The sequence below is a fragment of the Mastigoproctus giganteus genome, chromosome 9 (genome assembly GCF_048544385.1).
Source record: "Mastigoproctus giganteus isolate SK-2022 chromosome 9, ASM4854438v1, whole genome shotgun sequence".
NCBI classification, from domain to species: domain Eukaryota; kingdom Metazoa; phylum Arthropoda; class Arachnida; order Uropygi; family Thelyphonidae; genus Mastigoproctus; species Mastigoproctus giganteus.
Window position 1 is genome coordinate 86,618,645 of NC_143583.1, and position 22,028 is coordinate 86,640,672.

Sequence of the window (22,028 nt, forward strand, 5' to 3'; positions counted from 1 at the left end):
GATATTTTAACACAGTCACATAGCTTATGGACCTTAGTGATTGAGGGGAGCTGTTGTACAAAAATAATAACAACAATTGCCACTGATGGCAATACTAAAGTACAGGGGAGGAAATAAAATAAATAAATAAATAAATAAATAAACAAGAGGAACACCTCTTCAGAGAATTATCTTACAGAAATACTCCTACCTCAAACCATTGAATAAGGTTCTGCATTTAAATTAATTATCTCCTACTGGTGATAATTAATGAAATGTTTCCCAAAAATTGGTTTCCAAATAGTTGAACTTATTGAGGATTTTACAAAAACTCTTGTATCCCAAATAAAGATAAATATAATATTTTCATTAGAAATTAAAGATTTATTACTAAGATTTTAAGCTGTGTTAAAGTGTCATAAGCTCACAAAGAGTATGTAAGCTCCATTTAACAAGAAAAATTTTAAAGTTCTGAAATTAAGTCTATCAGTCAAATTAATTAAGCTTAAAAAAGAGAAGGAAAATAGAAAAAAAAAATTAGTAAAATAATAAGAAGAGTTTTTTTTTTTTTTTCAACTGATTCTCGAACCCTGGTCTAATCAAGAAGTGTGTGCTACGCACTGTTGCTCCTTCCCACCTGGCTATGGAGGCACCCATAAATGGGTAACATAAGCCAGAATATCACCAGTGGATCGACACTGTTGGAATCCATACTGGCAATCATTGATCAGATGGAAGGTTTCTAGGTAGTTTAAGAGTTGGCGGTTAATTGATTTCTCCATTATTTTAGAAAGAGTAGAAGTAATTGCAATGGGATGATAATTGGATGGGAGGGATTTGTCACCCTTTTTAGGAACTGGCTGGATATGAGAAAATTTCCAAGTAGAAGGAAAAACACCTTTGGAATAAGAAAGTGAAAAAAGGTGATAAAGAATAGGAGTAAGTTCAGGAGCACAGGTTTTGAGAACAAGTGGAGAAATACCATCGGGACCTGGAGCTTTCTTAGCATCAAGATTCGTCAAAATCCTTTTGATGGAAGACCACAGGAGGCATTGAATGGATCGTGTTGGGAATGGTGGGAGGTGTTTTACCAAGATCAGTAATACATGAGGTGGAAGAAAAATGGGATGCTTTCAGGTCAGCTTTATCCTTGGCTGAAGTGACAACAGAACCATCTGGTTTGGACAGAGGTGGGAGCAGGGATAGGCAAAAGTTGTGGCCAATAGCTTTGGCAAGAGACCAGAATGCTTGGCTACCATGAAGGCAAGAAGCAAGTTTTCTACTCTTAGCCTGTTTAAAATCTAATTTGGACTGATTAATAACTGCTTTACAATTGTTGTGAGCTTTGGTGTAGGCAGAAAATGAAACTGAAGAATTGGAAACAAGCCAATTACAATATGCAACATTCTTCTGCTGAGCGGCCTTAGCACATTTATTAGAAAACCAAGGTTTAAATAAAGGTCGAGATTTTAAAGTGGAGTGTGGGATAAAGGATTCCATTCCTGCAAGAATAATTTCACTGACACAATCTGAGCAAACATTGACATCAGAAGTATTGAAACAGTAATCCGACCAAGGAAAAGAAGATACACAGACTAATAGATTAAAAATAGCTGTAGGCTGAAATAGAAGTGATTCTTGCACTGCTTCTATTGGAACATGCAGCTGCATGCAAAGCAAAGCAAGGTATCAGGGATTTCAAAACCTAATGTGGGTCATTGTGGAACACGGAAATACATGAGATACGTTAGGGTAACTAAGAATAAGAACTGGTGCATGTATACTTGCATGTACACCAATTCCAGGAGCATAACAAATAAATTTGAAGAGTGTTGGTCAAGTCATAAAATGCAGACAATTTACGGATACCAGAGATGTGGTGACACTCAGATAAAAGACATGAAGAATATGAATATGGGGAGTACAATGCATACAGTAAGGACAGACAAGGGAAGGCAAGGGGGGAGTTTATGCTCTTGGTTAAGAAGCACATAAAATCTAAGGCAATGCATCCTGTTAAAATGGATGGCCAGTGCAACATTGTAGCATTAGATGGCTGTTTGTTTCACCAATCAACCAGTAAAGGCAAATTTCTGCTCTTTCCTCAATTTGAATTTATGCCCCCTCAAGTGAATAATCTGAGCAAGAGGAAGAATCTCATTAACATTGAGCTTGCACAACCCAATCAAAGCCTTAAATACCACAATCAGATCACCTCGCAGGTGCCTAGTCCCAGATGCTGCAATTTGCAGAACTGAAGCCTTTCTTGGTAAGAGCACCCCTTTGTTCCCCTCCCACCAATCTCATTACCCTTCTCTGTACTCAATCCAGCAACTCTGCATCCTTCCTAATATGAGGCCTCCAGACCTGTATGCAGTATTCAAGGTGTGATCTGACCATTGCCTAATACAAAGAGCTAATCACCTTATCCCTGCTGGCAAAATTCATGTATATCATTGGCAAGACCCCGATGAGTTGCTCTGGCAGCCTGTTTGCACTATTCAGAAAACTTCGTAGTTGACTGCACAATTACCCTCAGGTCTTTTTCCTTATCTACTTCCCTGAGCATAGTACCAAGTTGCTATGTTACTCTGGGGTTACTGATACCCATATGCAGTATTTTTCCTTTGTCAATGTTAAACTTCTGTTGCCCCTTCTCAGCCCATCTGCCTAACTTTTCTAGATCTTGTTGGAGTAGCATACTGCCATTACTGTCATTAACATGTTGAGTCAGATTGGTGTGACATAAACACTGATAAAAACAAAAATGAGAGTAGTAGTAGTAGTGGTGGCATGTGATGCAAGAAAGCAAAGTGTATGAGCTTATGCAGCATCAGCCAAAAAAAAAAAAAAAAAATCACACCATTCCCTCCAAATGCCTGTCCAGTTCCTCCTTAAATTTATTTAACCTATCAACTTCCACGACAGATGGAAGTTTGTTCAGGCAATTAACCACTCACTGGCTAAAGGCAATGGTTATAGCACATAACATTCTGCCTTCCAGTTTGAGAAACTTTGCCCTACACAAACAACTTCAACTTCTCGAATATCCACTACCTATTCCTTAAATGCTGATCTCCAGGTAATTCTCCAGCGAGGCAAAGACAACTTAGTTGATTTCAATCCTTCTAAAACTCAGTCTTGTCTTATATCTCTCTCTCTGTTGCCCCTTCTCAGCCCATCTGCCTAACCTTTCTAGATCTTGTTGGAGTAGCATACTGTCATTACTGTCATTAACATGTTGAGTCAGATTGATGTGACATAAACACTGATAAAAACAAAAATGAGAGTAGTAGTAGTGGCATGTGATGCAAGAAAGCAAGTGTATGAGCTTATGCAGCATCAGCCAAAAAAAAAAAAAAAATCCACACCATTCCCTCCAAATGCCTGTCCAGTTCCTCCTTAAATTTATTTAACCTATCAACTTCCACAACAACAGATGGAAGTTTGATCCAGCAATTAACCACCCACTGCACTATTCATTATTGGGGGTGCTGACTCTCTTTAAAAATTACAGCTGTGAATTACAGGCTCTGAAAAAGCGATGTGTTTGCCTTTTTATTTACCTAATTGTTATTTTATATTGTACTTTATACGTAGTCTTATTGTTATAGTTACGCTGGTTATTTTTATTTTAATTTAGATAAAGAGTTTTTGTAGATTACTACTTAATATACGTAAAACTGTTATTTCGTTCGAATCTTGCTGCCATTGTTTTTGTATAGAGTAGTAGGGAATTCAAATTTTTAATTGTGGTAATTAGGAAGCTCTAATGTATAATTATATAGCATAATATGCATCACTGCATTTAGGATTTTATTAGATAGTGTAGTATTGACAATTAATTAATTAAATTTATTGATCTTATTAATTTAAAATATCATGCTCCCGACTAGAGCAGCAAAGCAACAGGCACAAAGTGGCAGGAGTGCTGTGACTCGGGGGGAGAAATGAGGGGGCGATTCTCCAACACATCACAGCCTAAAAAAATGTGCAACTTGTGAAATTTTTTGCCGAACTCTCTGGAACAGAACATGTTCTAGCCAAGGAGGAGGATGTCTTTGTGTAGAAATCAGGCATCAACTCAACATTCTACTGGGTGTCTATGAGAGCTTGAGGTGTAGGGAGGTGCCCTCGAAGAAATTAATATGAGGGGCCCGTCAAGCTCTCAGCTGCCCAACTCAATGCCAGAGCTCACTCCTGGACATCAAGCAACACAGCAGCAATCTCCAAGGCAGAATGCGCTGGTCCCAAAGGAACTAGTTATTGTTGGTGACTCTATTGTCAGGGAGACGGGGAATATATTGTGTAAAAAGGATAGATGGAACAGGACCAGGGTATGTCTGCCAGGGGCAAATGTTGATAACATTGTAAAGCATATATCATCTTTTAAGTGCACAAAAGGTGATACTGTTGTACATGTTGGCACCAATGACATTAAGAGTAGGTGATCTGCAGATTTACTTAACAAGTACAGGTCAATGTTGCAAAAAAGTCGTGAGTCAGGGTTAAATTTGAAAGTGTCTGCAATTCTGCCCAGACACGATAGGAGGGGAGTACACGATGAGAGCCTTGTCAATAAATTCGGCCCTGGAGGCAATATGCAAGGCTCAAGGGGCTAGAATTTTTTTCAGCGTGGTCTGTGCTTGTTAACAGGAGAGACTACTTCCACAGGGATGGGATACACTTAAATAGAAAGGGTGCAAGAATATTTGCTGATGCTATCGAGGCAGTGTTAGTTGGGTTGGAAAACTGCTAGCTTGGGGGGATTCACAGACTAAAAGGTTAAAATTAGCCGCAGGCAGAGGTGAAGGTGATTCTTCCACAACTTCTATTAGAATAAGTAGCGACCTGGAGTGAGGGGTGCTGGGGGTTTCAGGGACTGATGGCAGTCATGGTGAAACAGGTGGGTATATGGGATGTGTCAGGGTGAATAGGAATAGGTGCATGTATACCAATGCTAGAAGTATAGTAAATAAATTTGATGAATTTTAGTTGGTCAAGACATCAAAGGCGGATATTGTTGGGATATCAGAGACGTGGTGTCGCACTGATATTAGAAATGCAGAATTGGAATTTGGGGAGTACAATGTGTACAGAAAGGATAGACAGGATAGGAAGGGAGGAGGTGTCATGCTGTTAATTAAGAAAAACATAAAATCAAAAGAATGTTGTTATGTTGTTATTTGGTTTTTAGGAGCATTAGCAACTAAGGCCATATTGCTCCGGGAATATGCGGTGGTCATTCCCTTGACCTTTCCGCATCCTCCATATTTGGTGGTGATGGGCTCGTACCCCGGTCTAATCAAGAAGCGTATGTTACGCACTGCCACTCCTGCCCACCTGGCTAGGGAGGTGCCAAAAAATCAAAAGAAGTGCATACAGATGATATAGATGACCAGTGCACTGTTGAGTCAGTTTGGTGTGACATAAGCACTGCGAAAGCAAAAAATAAGAGTAGGAGTGTGTTAAAGGCCTAATCACTTGAATGAGTACAATGAACAATTGTACAGAGAAATAGAGTGGGTTAGTAAATCAGAATGTCTTATAATGGGGGATTTTAACTTCCCAGATATTGACTGGAACTTGTGGGTTGGTCACTCACACACTAGTCAGATATTTGTGGATCATTCATGTATTAAGAATTTGCAGATAAAGGAACCACTAGGTGGCAGTGATCACAGTGTACTGATGTGGGATTTACTTAAAGATATAATTACCATCAGGGGTAAAGGAATGGGTTTTTGCTTCCATTAAGGGTGAGTACAGTGGCCTCCTACAGTTTTTAAATTCTGTACAGTGGGATCAACTGACGATGATACCAACAGTAAATTCTAAGTGGGAAGCATTCAAGGAGTTAATCGTGGAAGCTACTAAAAGTTTCATAACTATTAAGAAATATTGTTCAAGGGTTAAGCCTAAGTGGTTATCAAATGAACTAATGAGACTCGTGACAGAGAAGAAAAATGCATAGGATGCATAGGACACAGCATGGTTTTGTTAAGGGGAAGTCTTGCCTGACCAATTTGATTGGATACTATGATGCAGTCACAAAAGAACTGGATGCAGGGAATAACTTTGATATTATATACTTGGATCTTAGAAAGGCTTTTGATACTGTTGCACATGGAAGACTGCTGCACAAATTGGAGCAGTGTGGCATTGGAGGCAAGTTGCTGCTATGGATAAAGGGGTGGTTGAGGGGGAGAAGACAGAGAGTGGTAATCAATGGACACTGCTCATCGTGGACTAATGTTATTAGTGGAGTCCCTCAGGGTTCAGTATTGGGGCCTTTATTGTTTTCTGTATTTATAAATGATATTGATGATGGTATATCAGGCTTAATGTCCAAGTTTGCAGACGATACGAAGGTTGGCAGGGTTGTCAAGGACACTACTGACACTATGCTGCTGCAACAGGATTTGGAAAGGTTGAGCAGATGGGCTTCGCGGTGGCAAATGAAGTTTAACATTGACAAATGTAAAGTACTACATATGGGAAACAGCAACCCCAGAGCAACGTATCAACTCTGTGGTACTACACTGACAGTGGTAGAGAATGAAAGGGACCTGGGGGTGGTGGTGCAGGCAGATATGAAGTTCTCTGAGCAGTGCAGACGAGCTGCAAGAGTAGCTCATGGTGTATTGTCAATGATATATAGGAATTTTTCTAGCAGGGATAAGGAGGTGATTATTCCCTTGTATAAGGCAATGGTCAGGCCACACCTAGAGTACTGTATACAGGCCTGGAGGCCTCATTTCAGGAAGGATGTAGAGCTGCTGGAACGAGTACAGAGCAGGGCAACTAGATTGGTGAATGGGACAAAGGGGTTCTCTTACGAAGAAAGGCTTAAGTTTTGCAAATTACAGCGTCTGGAAACTAGGCACCAGCAGGGTGATCTGATAGAGGTGTACAAAGCCTTGAATGGTTTGAGCATGCTCAATGCTGATGGGATTCTTCCTCTAGCTCAGAAAAATCACCTGAGAGGGCATAAATTCAAATTGAGGAAAGACAGATGTAGGATAGATGTGCGGAAATTTGCCTTTAGCCAGCTGGTGGTTGGTGGGTGGAACAGACTTCCATCCCTTGTCGTGGAAGTTGATAGCCTAAATAAGTTTAAGGCTCAGCTGGACAGGTATTTCGAACGAACAGAGGGGTGAAGTGGAAGTGGTTATTTTTATTTATTTATGTTACTTTTTTTTTTTTTTTTTTTTTTGGCTGATGCTGCATAAGCTTGCTTTCTTGCATCAAATGCCTCTACTAATGCTAATGCTAATGCTAATGCTAATAAATTATCAAGCGACTCAGAAGCCTATGGAAGATATAAGCTAGTCTGTAATTAGGTCACAAAGGAGGTTAGGCAGGCAAAGGCAGATTATGGGAAATCTTTGGCAAAGGATGCTAAGAAAAACAGCAAGGATTTCTTTACTTATATAAACTCTAAAAAGAAGGGGATGAATCTGATTGGTCCACTTGATATCGATTGTTCGACTGTTGATGATATTGCTCAGATAGCAAACAAACTGAATGAGTATTTTGCATCTACATTCACACATGAGGAGTTATTAAGGTTTGAAAATGGCAGAAGGTTATCAAATTGTAGCAGGGTGCTTTAATGATTTTGTAATAACTGAGAGCAAAGTGGAGGAGAAATTGTTGAAGTTAAACAAGAAAGGCACCTGGGGTGGATGGGATCTATCCAGTTATATTAAAGGAGGCGGCAAAGCAACTAAGAACACCCTTAGCCATAATTATGAGAGCATCCTTGGACACTGGGGAGGTCCCCATGGACTGGAGATGTGCAAAGTATCCCCAATTCACAAAGGGGGATCAAAGGGTGACATGATTAATTACAGACCATTTAGTTTAACTTCTGTTCCGGGTAAAATAATGGAGTCATTGGTTAAAGATGCATTGCAGGATCATCTAGACAAGACTGCAGCAATAATTCAGACACAGAATGGGTTTGTTAAGGGAAAGTCTCTGACAAATTTGATAGGATATTATGATGTTATGATGAGTAGGAGTATGTTGTAGGCCAAATGATATGATGAGTACAACGAACAACCATACAGGGAAATAGCATGGGCCACTAAATCAGAATGTCTTATAACAGGGGATTATAACTTTTCAGATATTGACTGAAACTTGTGGGTTGGTTACTCACACACACTAGCAAGACTTTTGAATATTTATTGGATGACTGTTTTCTGTAGCAGCATGTTAGAGAGGCAAGAAGAGGGAGTAATAATCTTGATCTGATTATCAGCAGTGATTATTCATGCATTAAGATGGTTGGTTCTTGGGTTTTATTGGTGCATTAGCAGCTAAGGCTATAATGCGCCACAACAACCACATGCATTAAGAATCTGCGGATGAAGAAAAAACTAGGTGGTAGTGATCACAGTGTATTGATGTTGGAATTACTTAAAGATGTAGCTACCATCAGTGATAAGGGGAAGAGTTTTTCTTTCTTAAAGGAGACTACAGTGGTCTCAGACAGTTTTAAAATTCTATATAGTGGGACCAACTAATGTTGTTACCAACAACAAATTCTAATTGGGAAACATTCAGGTAAATAATCATAGAAGCTACTACGCTTTTCATGCAAACTAAGAAATACAGTTCAAGATTTGACCTAAATGGATGGCATGTGAACTATTGAGATATTTGGCAGAGAAGAAAAATGCATGTGATGCATATAAATTATCAGGTGGTGCAGAATCCTGTGGTAGATACAAACTCATCTACAATCAAGTCACAAAGGAGGTAGGAAGCCAAGGTAGATTACAAGAAGATTCTGGCAAAGAATGCCAAGAGAAGGAGCAAAGACTTCTTTACTTATATTAACAGTAGAAGAGAGGGGCTGAATCACATTGGTCCACTTCATGTTGACAGTTTCACTGTTGATGATCCTGCTTCAGTTGCTGACAGACTGAATAGGTATTTTGCATCTACATTCACACATGGGGAATTCTTTGGGGAGGGGGATGCCACAGGTTTATCAAACTCTAACAGGGAGCCAAACAATATTGTGATAACTGAGGGGAAAGTGGAAGAGAAATTGTTGAAGTTAAACATAAAAAAAGGCACCTGGAACGGATGGGATCTATTCAATTATATTAAGAGAGGCAGTAAAGGAAGTAAGCAAACCCTTAGCCATAATTATGGCCCCACAGACTGGAGACATGTGAATTTATCCCCAATACACAACAAAGGAGAATCAAATGGTGACATGAGTAATTACAGACCTGTTAGTTTAATTTCTGTTTCAGGGAAAATAATGGAGTCACTGGTTAAAGAAGTAATGCAGGACCATCTAGACAGAAGTACAGTTATACTTCCGTCCAGCTTGGGTTTGGTAAGGGGAGATCTTGTCTGACCAATTTGATTGGATACTATGATGCAGTGACAAGGCAACTGGATGCAAAAACTAATTTTGATATACTCAGATTTCAGGAAAGTTTCAGATACAGTTGCACATAAAAGATTGCTGTACAAATTGAAGAAGAGTGACAGTAAGGGAAAGTTACTGCTACAGATAAAGAGATGGTTGAGTGGGAGAAGACAAACAGTGGTTTTCAATGGATACTGCTCTTCATACACTAATGTTATCAGAGGAGTTCTACAGGTTGCTGGACCCATTGTTGTTTTCTGTATTTATTAATGATATTGATGATGGTTATATCAGGGTTAATGTCTAAGTTTGCAGATGATACAAAGGTTGGCGGTTAATGACAGTAATGAAGGTATGCTGCTGCAACAAGATCTAGAAAATTTAGGCAAATGGCTAAGAAATGGGAATTGAAGTTTAACATTCAGAAATGCAAAGTACTGTATACGAATAGCAGTAATCCCAGAGGAATGCATTAACTATGTGGTACTACACTCAGGGTAGTGGAAAATGCACACGACCTGGGGATAATTGTGGAGTCTGATATGAAGTTCTCTGAGCAGTGCAGACAGGGTACTAAGACAGCTCATGGGGTTTTGTCAATGATATGCATTAACTTTGCTAACAGGGATAAGGAGGTGATTATCTCACTGTACAAGGCAATGTTCAGGTCACATCTTGGGTACTGTATACAAGTCTAGTGGTCTCATTTTAGGAAGGATATAGAGTGCTGGAGCAGGTATATAGAAGGGCAACGAGATTGGTGAGAAGAATAAAGGAGTGCTCCTGCCAAGAAAGGCTTTATTTCTGCAAATTGCACCATCTGGAGATTAGAAACTGCAAGGTGATCATCTGCTTGAGGTATTTAGACTTTGAATGGCTTGAGCCAACTCAATGCTGATGGGATTCTTCCTTTTGTTCAGACAGTTTGTCTCCAGCCAACGGGTGATTGTTTGCTGGAACAAGCCTCCATCCATTGTTGTGGAAATGGATAGCTTGAAAAATTCAAGGAAGAACTAGATGGGACAGATAAGTGAAATGAGTTTTTTTTTTTTTTGCTGTATAAGTTGCTTTCTTGCATCATTTGCCACTATTAATACTAACCATATTTTATTTGCTAGCAGCAAACATTTTTTTTCTGAAAAATGTGCCTACAAGGTCACACTCAGAGGAAGAATATGTTCTACAGAAAAAGATGCAAATAAACATTGCACATATGACAGCATTGTCACCATGAAAAAGAACATCTATTTTCGCATTTCTTTCTATGCACTACATGTTTTTAAATAATTTTTTTTTGCACATATCTGATTATATTGCGTTTTCCACTGACTGAAAGTGAAATATCACATCTACACAAGGTACACAATGCAAACATGTTACCTTTTGCAGATTTTAGAATATATAGAAAATCTTGCCTATAAGACTTGTGAAATTTACTTTGTATTTGATTTCCATCTTACTATTAGACATTGGTAATTAAATTTGCACTACAAGTCCAGTGAAATATCACACATTACACATCACACAAAGCTATTATGCAGCATTTCTGTTTTTGCAATGCAGCCCACTACAGCCAATTCATTAATGATAATAAGCAGAAGCTTGCATAATTAAAAAAAGAAGAATGAATTGAATTTTAATGTTGTTTTATTATTATTTTTTTTTGTGAAAAGAAAAAGACATAGAGAAGCTAATTGTTGCAAAAAGATGAAGAATCTCTTTGTTACCAACTATACCATGACAGATAGAGAATAGGGTCAAACCAAGTAAAAATGAAAGATTCTCTATCATAAATCCAGAGAATTGGTGCAACTGTACCAATTCTTCACAGCCCCAATGAGTGGCCTCCAAGGATTTCTGATTTAATCTCTGCAGACTTTTTCTACAGTGAACAGATCTCACATTCCTCCATGACATACTTTCTCAGAATTGTGACTTAATCCAATTCTTCAACTTCTACATTCTTTCCAGGACAATCACAAGTATAACCTTTCATGTCAAGCCATGCAACAGTGACTTTTGGAAATTCAATCCAATAAACAGACTGTCTTCACTTTCCAACAAACATAATGTGGAATTCATTGGAGATCTGCAAGAAGTCACTGGAGTACTGTTACCATAGTTGAAGCCATTAATGCTCTCTCGTGCTAGCATTTATATTCTCTCTCATCTAATTTTTTTGTTAGCTCTAATCAATTATTATTAATTTTTTTATTTTATCATTTATTTATTTTTTTAATGCCATCCTGGTCAATTAATTATAATAATTTATTCATTATGATGTTATTTGTTATTAATTTCTATGAGATGTACAACAGTGTTATCGAGGTACTATTGTGTATGTTTTCTTGAATTAAATAAAATAATATATATATATATATATATGTGTGTGTACAGAAGGAAACAACTTGTTTATATTTAATCCCATCCTTACCTATATATGTTCCTTTTTTTTTTTCCAGAGTATCTAAGAGTGGCTCATCACCAAGTTCTTGTGAATTTCGAGGAATTGGGGTTACGGTCATGGTTGTTTCAGCATTACTGGTCTTATCTACTGACTTCAGTTCCATTTGATCATGATGAATCCATAAATCTGGAGGTTTTAATTCCTTTCCTCCAGTTTTACCTTTGCTTCCACCTTTTCCTACACCATATCTACAAAATATATTACTAGAGTTCAGAAAAAAAAGGTAAAATTTTAGTATTCTCAAATTTAATACAAATGAAGGAATAATGCACGTACATATTATATTTTATGTAAAAACCTAATCTGAGTATTTGGTAATGGTAAAACAAAGATGAAATACCTAAGGCACATCATGAGCCAGCCCATATTCTAATTCTGGGCCCAGAGTACTACCTCTCCACCCCAACGTTGCTCCTGTAAATAACCAATGAAGGTGGAAAGCCTCCCCTATTCTAAAAAGTAAGGGTAAGAAAGTAATGAAGGAATAATGCATGTATATATTATCATTGAACATCACATCTTAGTAATGGTAAAATAAAGATGAAATATCTAGGGCATGTCAAGAGCCAGCACAGATCCTGGGACAAAGAGTGTCACCAGCCTGACCCACATTTTCCCATAGAGGGCTCCAGACTCCAATAATAACCAATATTATTGGTTATTATTACTGTGCCCATAATAACCAATGAAGGTGAAAAACCTTCCTAATTCTAAAAAGTAAAGAGTGAGACCACAGTACAGACAGTTTCAGTTGGCAAAATATTAAAAATCTAAAATAGGAGAACTGTTAGTCACAGAGGAATGTAGTTCCTCTGGTGGTGTGTGCTTGTGTGTATATATACACTCAGTGATCACCGAATTGCAACAGCTCCATGAATAATAGACTATGCCACATAGCTCACAGTATAAAAAGCCAAATTGTTTTGTATGCTAAAGAGCAGTGGTAATTTGCATCTGGTCATTCAAGTCAAACTGAGCAAGTAGCAGTTATGGGATATAGTAAAGATATCACAGAGTTTCAAAAGAGCATTTGTGGGAGCCCATGCTTCAGGTGCTTCCATATCAGAAACGTCATGCCTTGTAGGCTGCTCACGGACCACTGTGGCTAAGGTGAACAAAAAATGGTGTCAACTGGGTCAATCTATCTCCTGTGAACAGAACTGTAAATAGTTATACAAGATGGATGTTCACGGTGAGCAAAGAGTGCAGAGCATTGCATAAGCTCAACAGCAGCTCATGTGCAACAGTTGACATCACAATACAATATGGGGAATGCAAGAAAAATATCCAAAATGACAATGCACTGCACACTCAGATGTATGGGGTTCCACAGCAGACGACCAAAGGGACACACTCTCTTCACTGCTAATCATCATCAATGGTGAATGCTGTGGTTTCACAACACGCTGGGTGGACACTAGAGGGCTGGTTGGATAAGTTAAAATATCTGGTGCAACGTGCCAACAGAAGCCTTCATGTATGGTGCAAGCAACACAAGTCCATGGACCCATCATGCATGGTGCCGACTATTTAGGCAGGTAGCAGTGGTTGCTTAATATGGGACATGTTTTGCTGGAAAGAACTAGGACTTCTGGTGCATGTGGACCAATACTTCATTGGTGAGGTCTACAGCAGCTCTTAGGAAACCATGTGCACTCCATCATGGTGTATTTTTTCCATCATGTCCAATGATACAACATGATGTTGTATCATTGGACAGAAATGGGATCTTCGAAGACGATAATTTGCCATATCATCAGGCCCGCATTGTGCCCAACTGTTTCAAGGAACATGGTGAAGATATCACCCATCTTAATTGGCCTCCAAATTTGCCTGACTTCAATCCAATTGAACAACTCTGGAATGTTTTTGAATGGGAAGTGAGGCACATGGACATGCAATCATCATCTATTCTGACAGAGTGTAAAGCCCTGCAGATAGCATGGCTGCAGATCCCTATGGATACCTTAAGACACCTAGTAGAGTCAATGTCTAGGTGAATAGTTGCTGTTATCTGTGCGAATGGTGGGGCAATATATACATATATATATGAACTTGCAAGAGTAGACTGGCCCAGTCTGCTCTTGCTAGTTCATTTGCTATTGTCTCAGGCAGCATTGTTGGTTTGCAGAATTATTGGCATGTAATCTGTATATCTGTATTGGTTTTGAGAATGAGAGAAGCCTGTGCGGACATAGATTTTTGCCGCTCCTGAAACAGAGAAGTTTTTTCTGATTTCTTTTCTGTTTTATTAGCTTAAATTGGCATGTTAACTTATTTTCTAGAATAGCTTTATATTCCTATTTACGATACTTAGTTTAAAGTAACTTAGATAGAGATTTTGTAGGTATTACTTAGTATCGGAAAGGGTATCAAATCCACGTGTTTACTGTTCGTAACTTGCCGCCATTGTTACGCGATACAAAATATCTCAAACTAGATAGCATAAGCTTAATATAGTATAGTACATAATATTGTCAATTAATCAGATAATTAATCTTGTTGAACTTCATTGTCAATTAAATTGTACTTTTAACTATACATATAATGACTTGGGTTATGTAACATAAATAATTAGCAAAAAATAAATAATTAATACTTAACTTGATAGGAAAGTTATATAAAGGGATTTCGTAGATAACACTCAATACTGAAACATAAATATAGCGTTATAACTGTGTTGGGATATAAGTTTAGGGTTTTAATTTTGTACTGAAATTGAAATTTTATTGAAATTAAATCGAAATAATGAGAGACCAGAGCAGCAAAGCAAAAGGCTCAAGCTGATGGGAGTCCTGTAGCTCAGGGGAGAACTAGGGGGGGGCAGTTGCCCTCTGAATCACAGCCTATTAAAATGCACTACTTGCTTGATGTTTGTGGAGCAGTTGGGTATGGGACATGATACTGCCATGAGGGATGTCTTTATGTGTGCGCGATGCAAGGAATGTAAGGAAATCAGGCAACAACTCAGCGTTGTTATGAGCCTATATGAGAGCTTGAAGGACAGGGTGGATGCCCTCGAAGGATTAAAAGTGAGGGGCCCATCAAGCTCTCAGCTGCCCACACCAATGCCAGAGCTTGCGCTTGGCCATCAACGCAACACAGCGGCAGCCCCCAAGGCAGAATGCGCTGGTCCCAAAGGAACTAGTAGTTGTTGGTGACTCTATTGTCAGGGAAATGGGACACATGCTTTGTAAAAAGGATAGGTGGAACAGGACCAGGGTATTTCTGCCAGGGGCAAAGGTTGATGACGTTGTAGAGCAGATATCATCTTTTAAGGGCACAAAAGGTGATATAGTTGTACACGTTGGCACTAATGATATTAATAGTAGGAGACCGGCGGAATTACTTAACAAGTACAGGTCACTGTTGAAAAACAGCCGTGAATTAGGGTTGAATTTGAAAGTGTCTGCAATTCTGCCCAGACACGATAGGAGGGAGTATATGATGAGAGCCCTGTCGATCAATTCGGCCTTGGAAAGATTGTGCAAGGCTCAAGGGTAGAATTTTTTTCAGCCTGGTCTGTACTTGTTAACAGGAGAGACTGTTTCTACAGGGATGGGATACACTTAAATAGAAAGGGTGCAAGAATGTTTGCTGATGCTATCGAGGCAGTGTTAAGTGGGTCGGAAAACTGCTAGATTGGGGGGATACAAGGACTAATAGATTAACAGTAGCCACTGTTAAACGAGGTGAAAGTGATTTTTGCACTGCTTCTATTGGAATGAGCCGCAGTCTGGAAAATAAGATGCAGCATATTTCAGAGACTGCTGTGGAACAGGTGCATACAAGAACAGGTGCATGTATACTTGCGTGTACACCAATGCTAGGAGTTTAGTAAATAAATTTGATGAATTTGAGGTATTGCTAAAAACATCAAAGGCAGATATTGTGGGGATTTCAGAGACGTGGTGTCACACAGATATAAGGAATGCAGAACTGGAATTTGGGGAGTACAATGTCTACAGAAAGGATAGACAGGATAGGAAGGGATGAGGGGTTATGCTATTAGTTAAGAAATACATAAAATCCAAGGAAGTGAAGCCAGTCGACATCGCTGAACAGTGCAGTGTCGAGTCAGTTTGGTGTGACATAAGCATTGGGAGATCAAAATTGCGAGTAGGACTGTGCTATAGGCCTAATGACTCTGATGAGTATAATATAATAAGAAACTGTACAGGGAATTACAGTGGGCCAGTAAATCAGTGAGTCTTATAATGGGGGATTTTAATTTCCCAGATACTGACTGGAATTTGGGGGCTGGTCACTCACACTAGCAAGGCTTTTGTGGATTTATTGGATGATTGTTTTCTACATCAGCATGTTCAGGAGGCAACTAGAGGGAGTAATACTCTTGATCTGATTAACAGTAGTGATTCTTCATGCATTAAGAATCTGCAGATAAAGGAACCACTAGGTCGCAGTGATCACAGTGTGCTGAAGTGGGATTTACTCAATGAAGTAACTACCATCAGGGATAAAGGGAAGGGTTTTTGCTTTCATAAAGGCGACTACAATGGTCTGAGACAGTATTTAAATTCTATACAGTGGGAACAACTGATGATGTTACATGATGATGATGTAAATTCAAAATGGGAAGCATTCAAAGAACTTATCTTGGAAGCTACTAGGCTTTACAAACCAACTAAGAAATACTGTTCAAGGTTTAGGCCTAAGTAGATGTCAGATGAACTAATGAGACATATGGCAGAGAAGAAATATGCATGGGATACATACAAATTAACACGTGACACAGAAGCCTATGATAGATACAAGTTGATCTGTAACCAAGTTACAAAGGAGGTTAGGCAGGCGAAGGCAGATTACGAGAAATCTTTGGCAAGGGATGCAAAGAAAAACAGCAAAGAGTTCTTTACTTATGTAAACTCTAGAAGGAAGGGGATGAATCAAATTGGTCCACTTGATATCGATGGGTCAACTGTTGATGATTCTGCTCAGGTAGCTAACAAACTAAATGAATACAGTAATACCCCGACTTACGCGAATTCGGAGTTACGCGGTTCTTGATTTTTTCGTTTGGCAACACTGCCGCCCACTATCTTCAAGGTCGTTTTTCATATGTTATCGATATACAGTGCGACAGCGGAGAATGAGAGCGAAAGATGAACAAAATTCAACTTTACTGCGCATGAGCTGCACACATATACAAGAATTTGTATTCTAACTGTCATATTTATATGTGTGCATTCGAATTCGTGCTCAACTTTTGTCGATAATTACATCGTTTTCACGAGAGAAATGGATTGCGTCGGTCGAGCCGTATACAGTCACTCCTCGTATAACACGTGTTTACATTACACGAATTCGATCATACACTATTTATAAATATGGTAACGATATCTTATAATATAACACGAACCGAATTGGCTTATGCACGATTCGCCTTTGTGTTTACAAGAAATGGCAGTCAAACGCAGAATCACCCCAACTGTACGCAACATGATAGGAATGAAGAAAAGATTCAGAAAATGTATTTATGTTTTTTATATCAGTGAAGGGGAAACACATTTCACCATAATAACGTAAAAACCAACACAATTCCAGCTATCGGTATGCAATTAGATCGAGTTTAATACCAGTTTATAACAGATTCCATTAGCAGAAACGCAACTGGATTGTTATGTTTTATGGTAGTAACCCCTAGAAATGTGAGGTGTTAATAGTGTATCTCTGCCTTTATGGTTTATTCAGTTGCTACATGCGTGCAGCTTTGTTTATGCATATCAAGCATGCCTCCTCGTTTTGTAATTGTGCTTTATTCCCTAAAAACAAGTAAAATATTTGAAAGGTGTGAAAAGGAAGCGTACTGGTGAAGACACTGCAGATTGAGAGAAAAAAAAAAAAAGCAATTATCGATAAACAGAGGCGGACTGGATCAAAAATTCTTGCCAGGGAAAATTTGTAGTGGCCTCATACTATGGTTTATGGCCAAAATCACACCGGCCCACCGGTAAGGCTTATGGCCAGTCCGTCTCTGTCGATAGAGAAAAAATATGAAATTGTGAAACGCTTTGAGCAAAATGAAAGACCATGTGATATTGCACGTGCTACAGGCCTAAATGAAGCAACGGCGAAAAGCACATGAAGCACATGACAACTGCAAACTTGACAGGTTGAAAATTGAAAAGGACTCAATTGTAAAGGGCTTAAAAATTTTAGAAAACATTGACTCCAACGAAGAACACGTTATAGCTACAAAGCAAGGAATAAAAAAATTATTAGCTTGCTACGAAGAAATTCTGCGTGAAAAAAGAAGGTGCTGTGTCGTCAGACGAATTTGTTAGATTTTATGAAGCCATTGACATCGAAATAACTTTTTTACGTAAGTCATTTATTTTTTTAATACATATTTTGTATTAATATGTATAAAGAACTGCAATTTTATTAATATTTTTCTTCTAAACTAGTGTTTTTGTTAGTCCTTGGTCCCAATTAACAAAATTTATATGTATTTATATGCAAAGTTGTACCCAGACTTATGCGAATTCGACTTAAGCGATTTTCGTCGGACCCACCTATCGCGTAACTTCGGGGTATTACTGTATTTTGCATCGACATTCACACATGAGGAGTTATTCAGCGAGGGGAATGCCAGAGGTGTATTCAACTCTGGCAGTAAGCTAGAGAATCTTGTAATAACTGAGAGTAAAGTGGAGGAGAAATTGTTGAATATAAACACAAGACAGGCACCTAGGGTGGATGGGATCTATCCAGTTATATTAAAGGAGGCAGCAAAGGAAGTAAGCAAACCCTTAGCCATAATTATGAGAGTTTCCTTGGACTCAGGAGAAGTACCTATGGACTGGAGATGTGCAAATGTGACCCCAATTCACAAAGGAGGATCAAAGGGCGACACAAGTAATTATAGACCTGTTAGTTTAACTTCTGTTCCCAGAAAATTAATAGAGGCACTGGTTAAAGAAGCACTGCAGGATCATCTAGACAAGACTTCAGTTATAGCTCGGACACAGCATGCTTTTGTTAAGGGGAGGTCTTGCCTGACCAATTTGATTGGATACTATGATGCAGTCACAAAAGAACTGGATGCAGGGAATAACTTTGATATTATATACTTGGATCTTAGAAAGGCTTTTGATACTGTTGCACATGGAAGACTGCTGCACAAATTGGAGCAGTGTGGCATTGGAGGCAAATTGCTGCTATGGATAAAGGGGTGGTTGAGGGGTTGAAGACAGGGAGTGGTAATCAATGGACACTGCTCATCGTGGACTAATGTTATTAGTGGAGTCCCTCAGGGTTCAGTATTGGGTCCATTATTGTTTTCTGTATTTATAAATGATATTGATGATGGTATATCAAGCTTAATGTCCAAGTTTGCAGATGATATGAAGGTTGGCAGGGTTGTCAAGGACACTACTGACACTATGCTACTGCAACAGGATCTGGAAAGGTTGAGCAGATGGGCTGAGAGGTGGCAAATGAAGTTTAACATTGACAAATGTAAAGTACTACATATGGGAAACAGCAACCCCAGAGCAACGTATCAACTCTGTGGTAATACACTGACAGTGGTAGAGAATGAAAGGGACCTGGGAGTGGTTGTGCAGGCAGATATGAAGTTTTCTGAGCAGTGCAGACGGGTTGCAAGAGTAGCTCATGGTGTATTGCCAATGATATTTAGGAATTTTCAAAGGGGTGCTCTTACGAAGAAAGGCTTAAGTTTTGCAAATTACAGTGTCTGGAGACTAGGTACCAGCGAGGTTTGATTTTTTTTTTTTATTTTGGTAGTTGTTGGCGCATCGGCTTCTGTGGCCATATTGCACCTCCCAAGGTTTTTACAGTACTTTGATCCAAGCCCGAGGCGGGAATCGAACCCGCGACCTTTGGGTTGCCGGGCAGGTACTTTACCCACTCGGCGGCTACCAGCGAGGTGATCTGATAGAGGTGTATAAAGCCTTGAATGGTTTGAGCATGCTCAATGCTGATGGGATTCTTCCTCTTGCTCAGAATAATCACCTGAGAGGGCATAAATTCAAATTGAGGAAAGACAGATGTACGATAGACGTGAAGAAATTTGCCTGTAGCCAGCGGGTGGTTGGTTGGTATAACAGACTTCCATCCCTTGTCGTGGAAGTTGATAGCCTAAATAAGTTTAAGGCTCAGCTGGACAGGTATTTTGAACGAACAGAGGGGTGAAGTGGAAGTGGTTATTTTTTATTTATTTTTTTTTTTTTTGGCTGATGCTGCATAAGCTTGCATTCTTGCATCAAATGCCTCTACTAATGCTAATGCTAATGCTAAAATGTATATGGAATTAAAAGCCATTAACAACAGGATGAACAGGTAATTTTATTGCTACAGCAGCTGACTCATTACCTGCAATCTCAGAATGTCCTGAAACGCAGCACAAATAATGTCTCTCCTGTTTTCCAGAAGTTCTGTTATAATATATTGATTGTGAGAAAGAACTATTTGAGTATAGACTACAATGTTCTGTAATGTTTAGAAGTCAATGTAGATGATAGATGTATTCTGTATTTCTTTAATTTTCAGATAGTCCAAGGCAAAAGTTAAAAACTGTTGGTAAATACAGGCAGTTCCTGCTTTACGAGTTTTTTTTTTTTTTCAAATATCTAGTATCAACAGAATCGAAAATATGAACATTAACTGCAATAAATAAATGCTAAACATTCATAAATATGGCATTTCAAACCACGTGCGTAACTATACAATACATTACTCTTGTGTGGAGTAATGCTTTCTGCTTGCAGTCTGCTGTACATATGCTAGATGCCTGTGGAAGTTGCTGTGACAAGGTTAACATCTGGGAAAAACTGCTGTTGCTTCTACCATCGTTTCTGACTTTGAATCATATATGTATAATATTATTTCCTTTCCATATAATGTTGGGGATGGATTGGTTTGATTTTAATTCTGCACCTTGTTCCAGATGACTGAAGCAAGATATGCAACTTTTAACTGCTAGTTTTCCAGTTTACTGTCAAGGCAAAATGCATCGAAGAGGTTTTTTTTATTCTGTCATCTAACATACTGTGCTCTGGCTCTAGCTTCTGCAAAGAAGGATAAGGTAATTGTAGCAGGATATTTGTGAAATTTGTTCCATGTCTTATTTGGTTCTCATTGTCACACATTCCTCACTCCACCAAGATGAAGTGGAAAGCATGTCAGTGCTTGGGGGATTGATGAAGGGTTTTCTTGGTGATTATGTTACTGCTACATCTACTGTTTCATGGTAAACAACTTATGAGTCAAATGTAGATAAACCTTCATATTTTTCCCAATCTACTTTTTCTAATTGCTTTCTTGAAATTGTGCGAGGATGATAGGGAGTTTTTCCTATCATGGTTGTGGTTGTTGGGTAATGATCCCTGCTGAGAGGATTCACTTTCCACGTGAAAAGTGGACATAAGGAGGAATACATATTGTTAAGTCTATTTCTGTGTTAATATGGTTGAGACGTCCATCATTAAGGAAAGAGAGGATGTCTTGATCCAGAAGTCCTTCAATGAGTTGTTTACATTTGTTGGTAAATATCCCACAGAAGGCAGGAGCCATTTAGGCTAACAGAGAGAAAGTATTTAGTAGTTGCAAGATGAATTTTTCCAGGTCATCACCCTGCACATCTGAGTTTGGTGGCAAGTTAACAGAGCATACTATAATGGGGAAACTAACTGTTGGAGACTACAGTTGCCTCAAGAGGACTATTCAGAGGTACTTCCTGAGTTGGGATATATGGGCTTACATGGATGGGCTTATATGTGCTTTTGCATGGATGGGCTTTCCTATGGTTTCATCATGTTTCTTGAAGACAAAAGACATACTGGAGCATATTGTTTTATGCAGTAATGGACATTATCTATATTAGAAATTGGTAAAATAATGAGCACTTACACCTGCATGGAATGTAATCTGCCTTTTATTTCTTAATGAATTACAGATTTTTTTTCAGACATTTTGTGGTACTTCCTGTACCACTTCTCCAGTGACAGTAAAGACAGCAGAACTAGTAAATTATGGTGATACAATTTACATAAAGTTATTAATTTTGATTACACATTATTACCATTAATTTAATTATACAGTATTACATGTTAATTTGATTACACATTTCTAAGGTTTAGTTTTGAATTAATTAACAAATAGCTATTAGCAACCATCATGTAAATAATTTAAGTTTTAACA

General features: G+C 38.6%; 1 protein-coding gene across 3 annotated transcripts in view; it reads right to left on the reverse strand.

The window, feature by feature from the left end:
• The window catches only part of fra (neogenin protein frazzled), a 442,642-nt gene that overhangs the window by 45,210 nt on the left and 375,404 nt on the right, over positions 1-22,028 (reverse strand). For all 3 annotated transcript variants that reach the window (XM_090381703.1, XM_090381704.1, XM_090381702.1), the window contains exon 20: positions 11,811-12,031. In XM_090381703.1, coding sequence (XP_090237829.1) covers positions 11,811-12,031 — 221 coding nt within the window. The remainder of the gene's footprint in view (positions 1-11,810; positions 12,032-22,028) is intronic.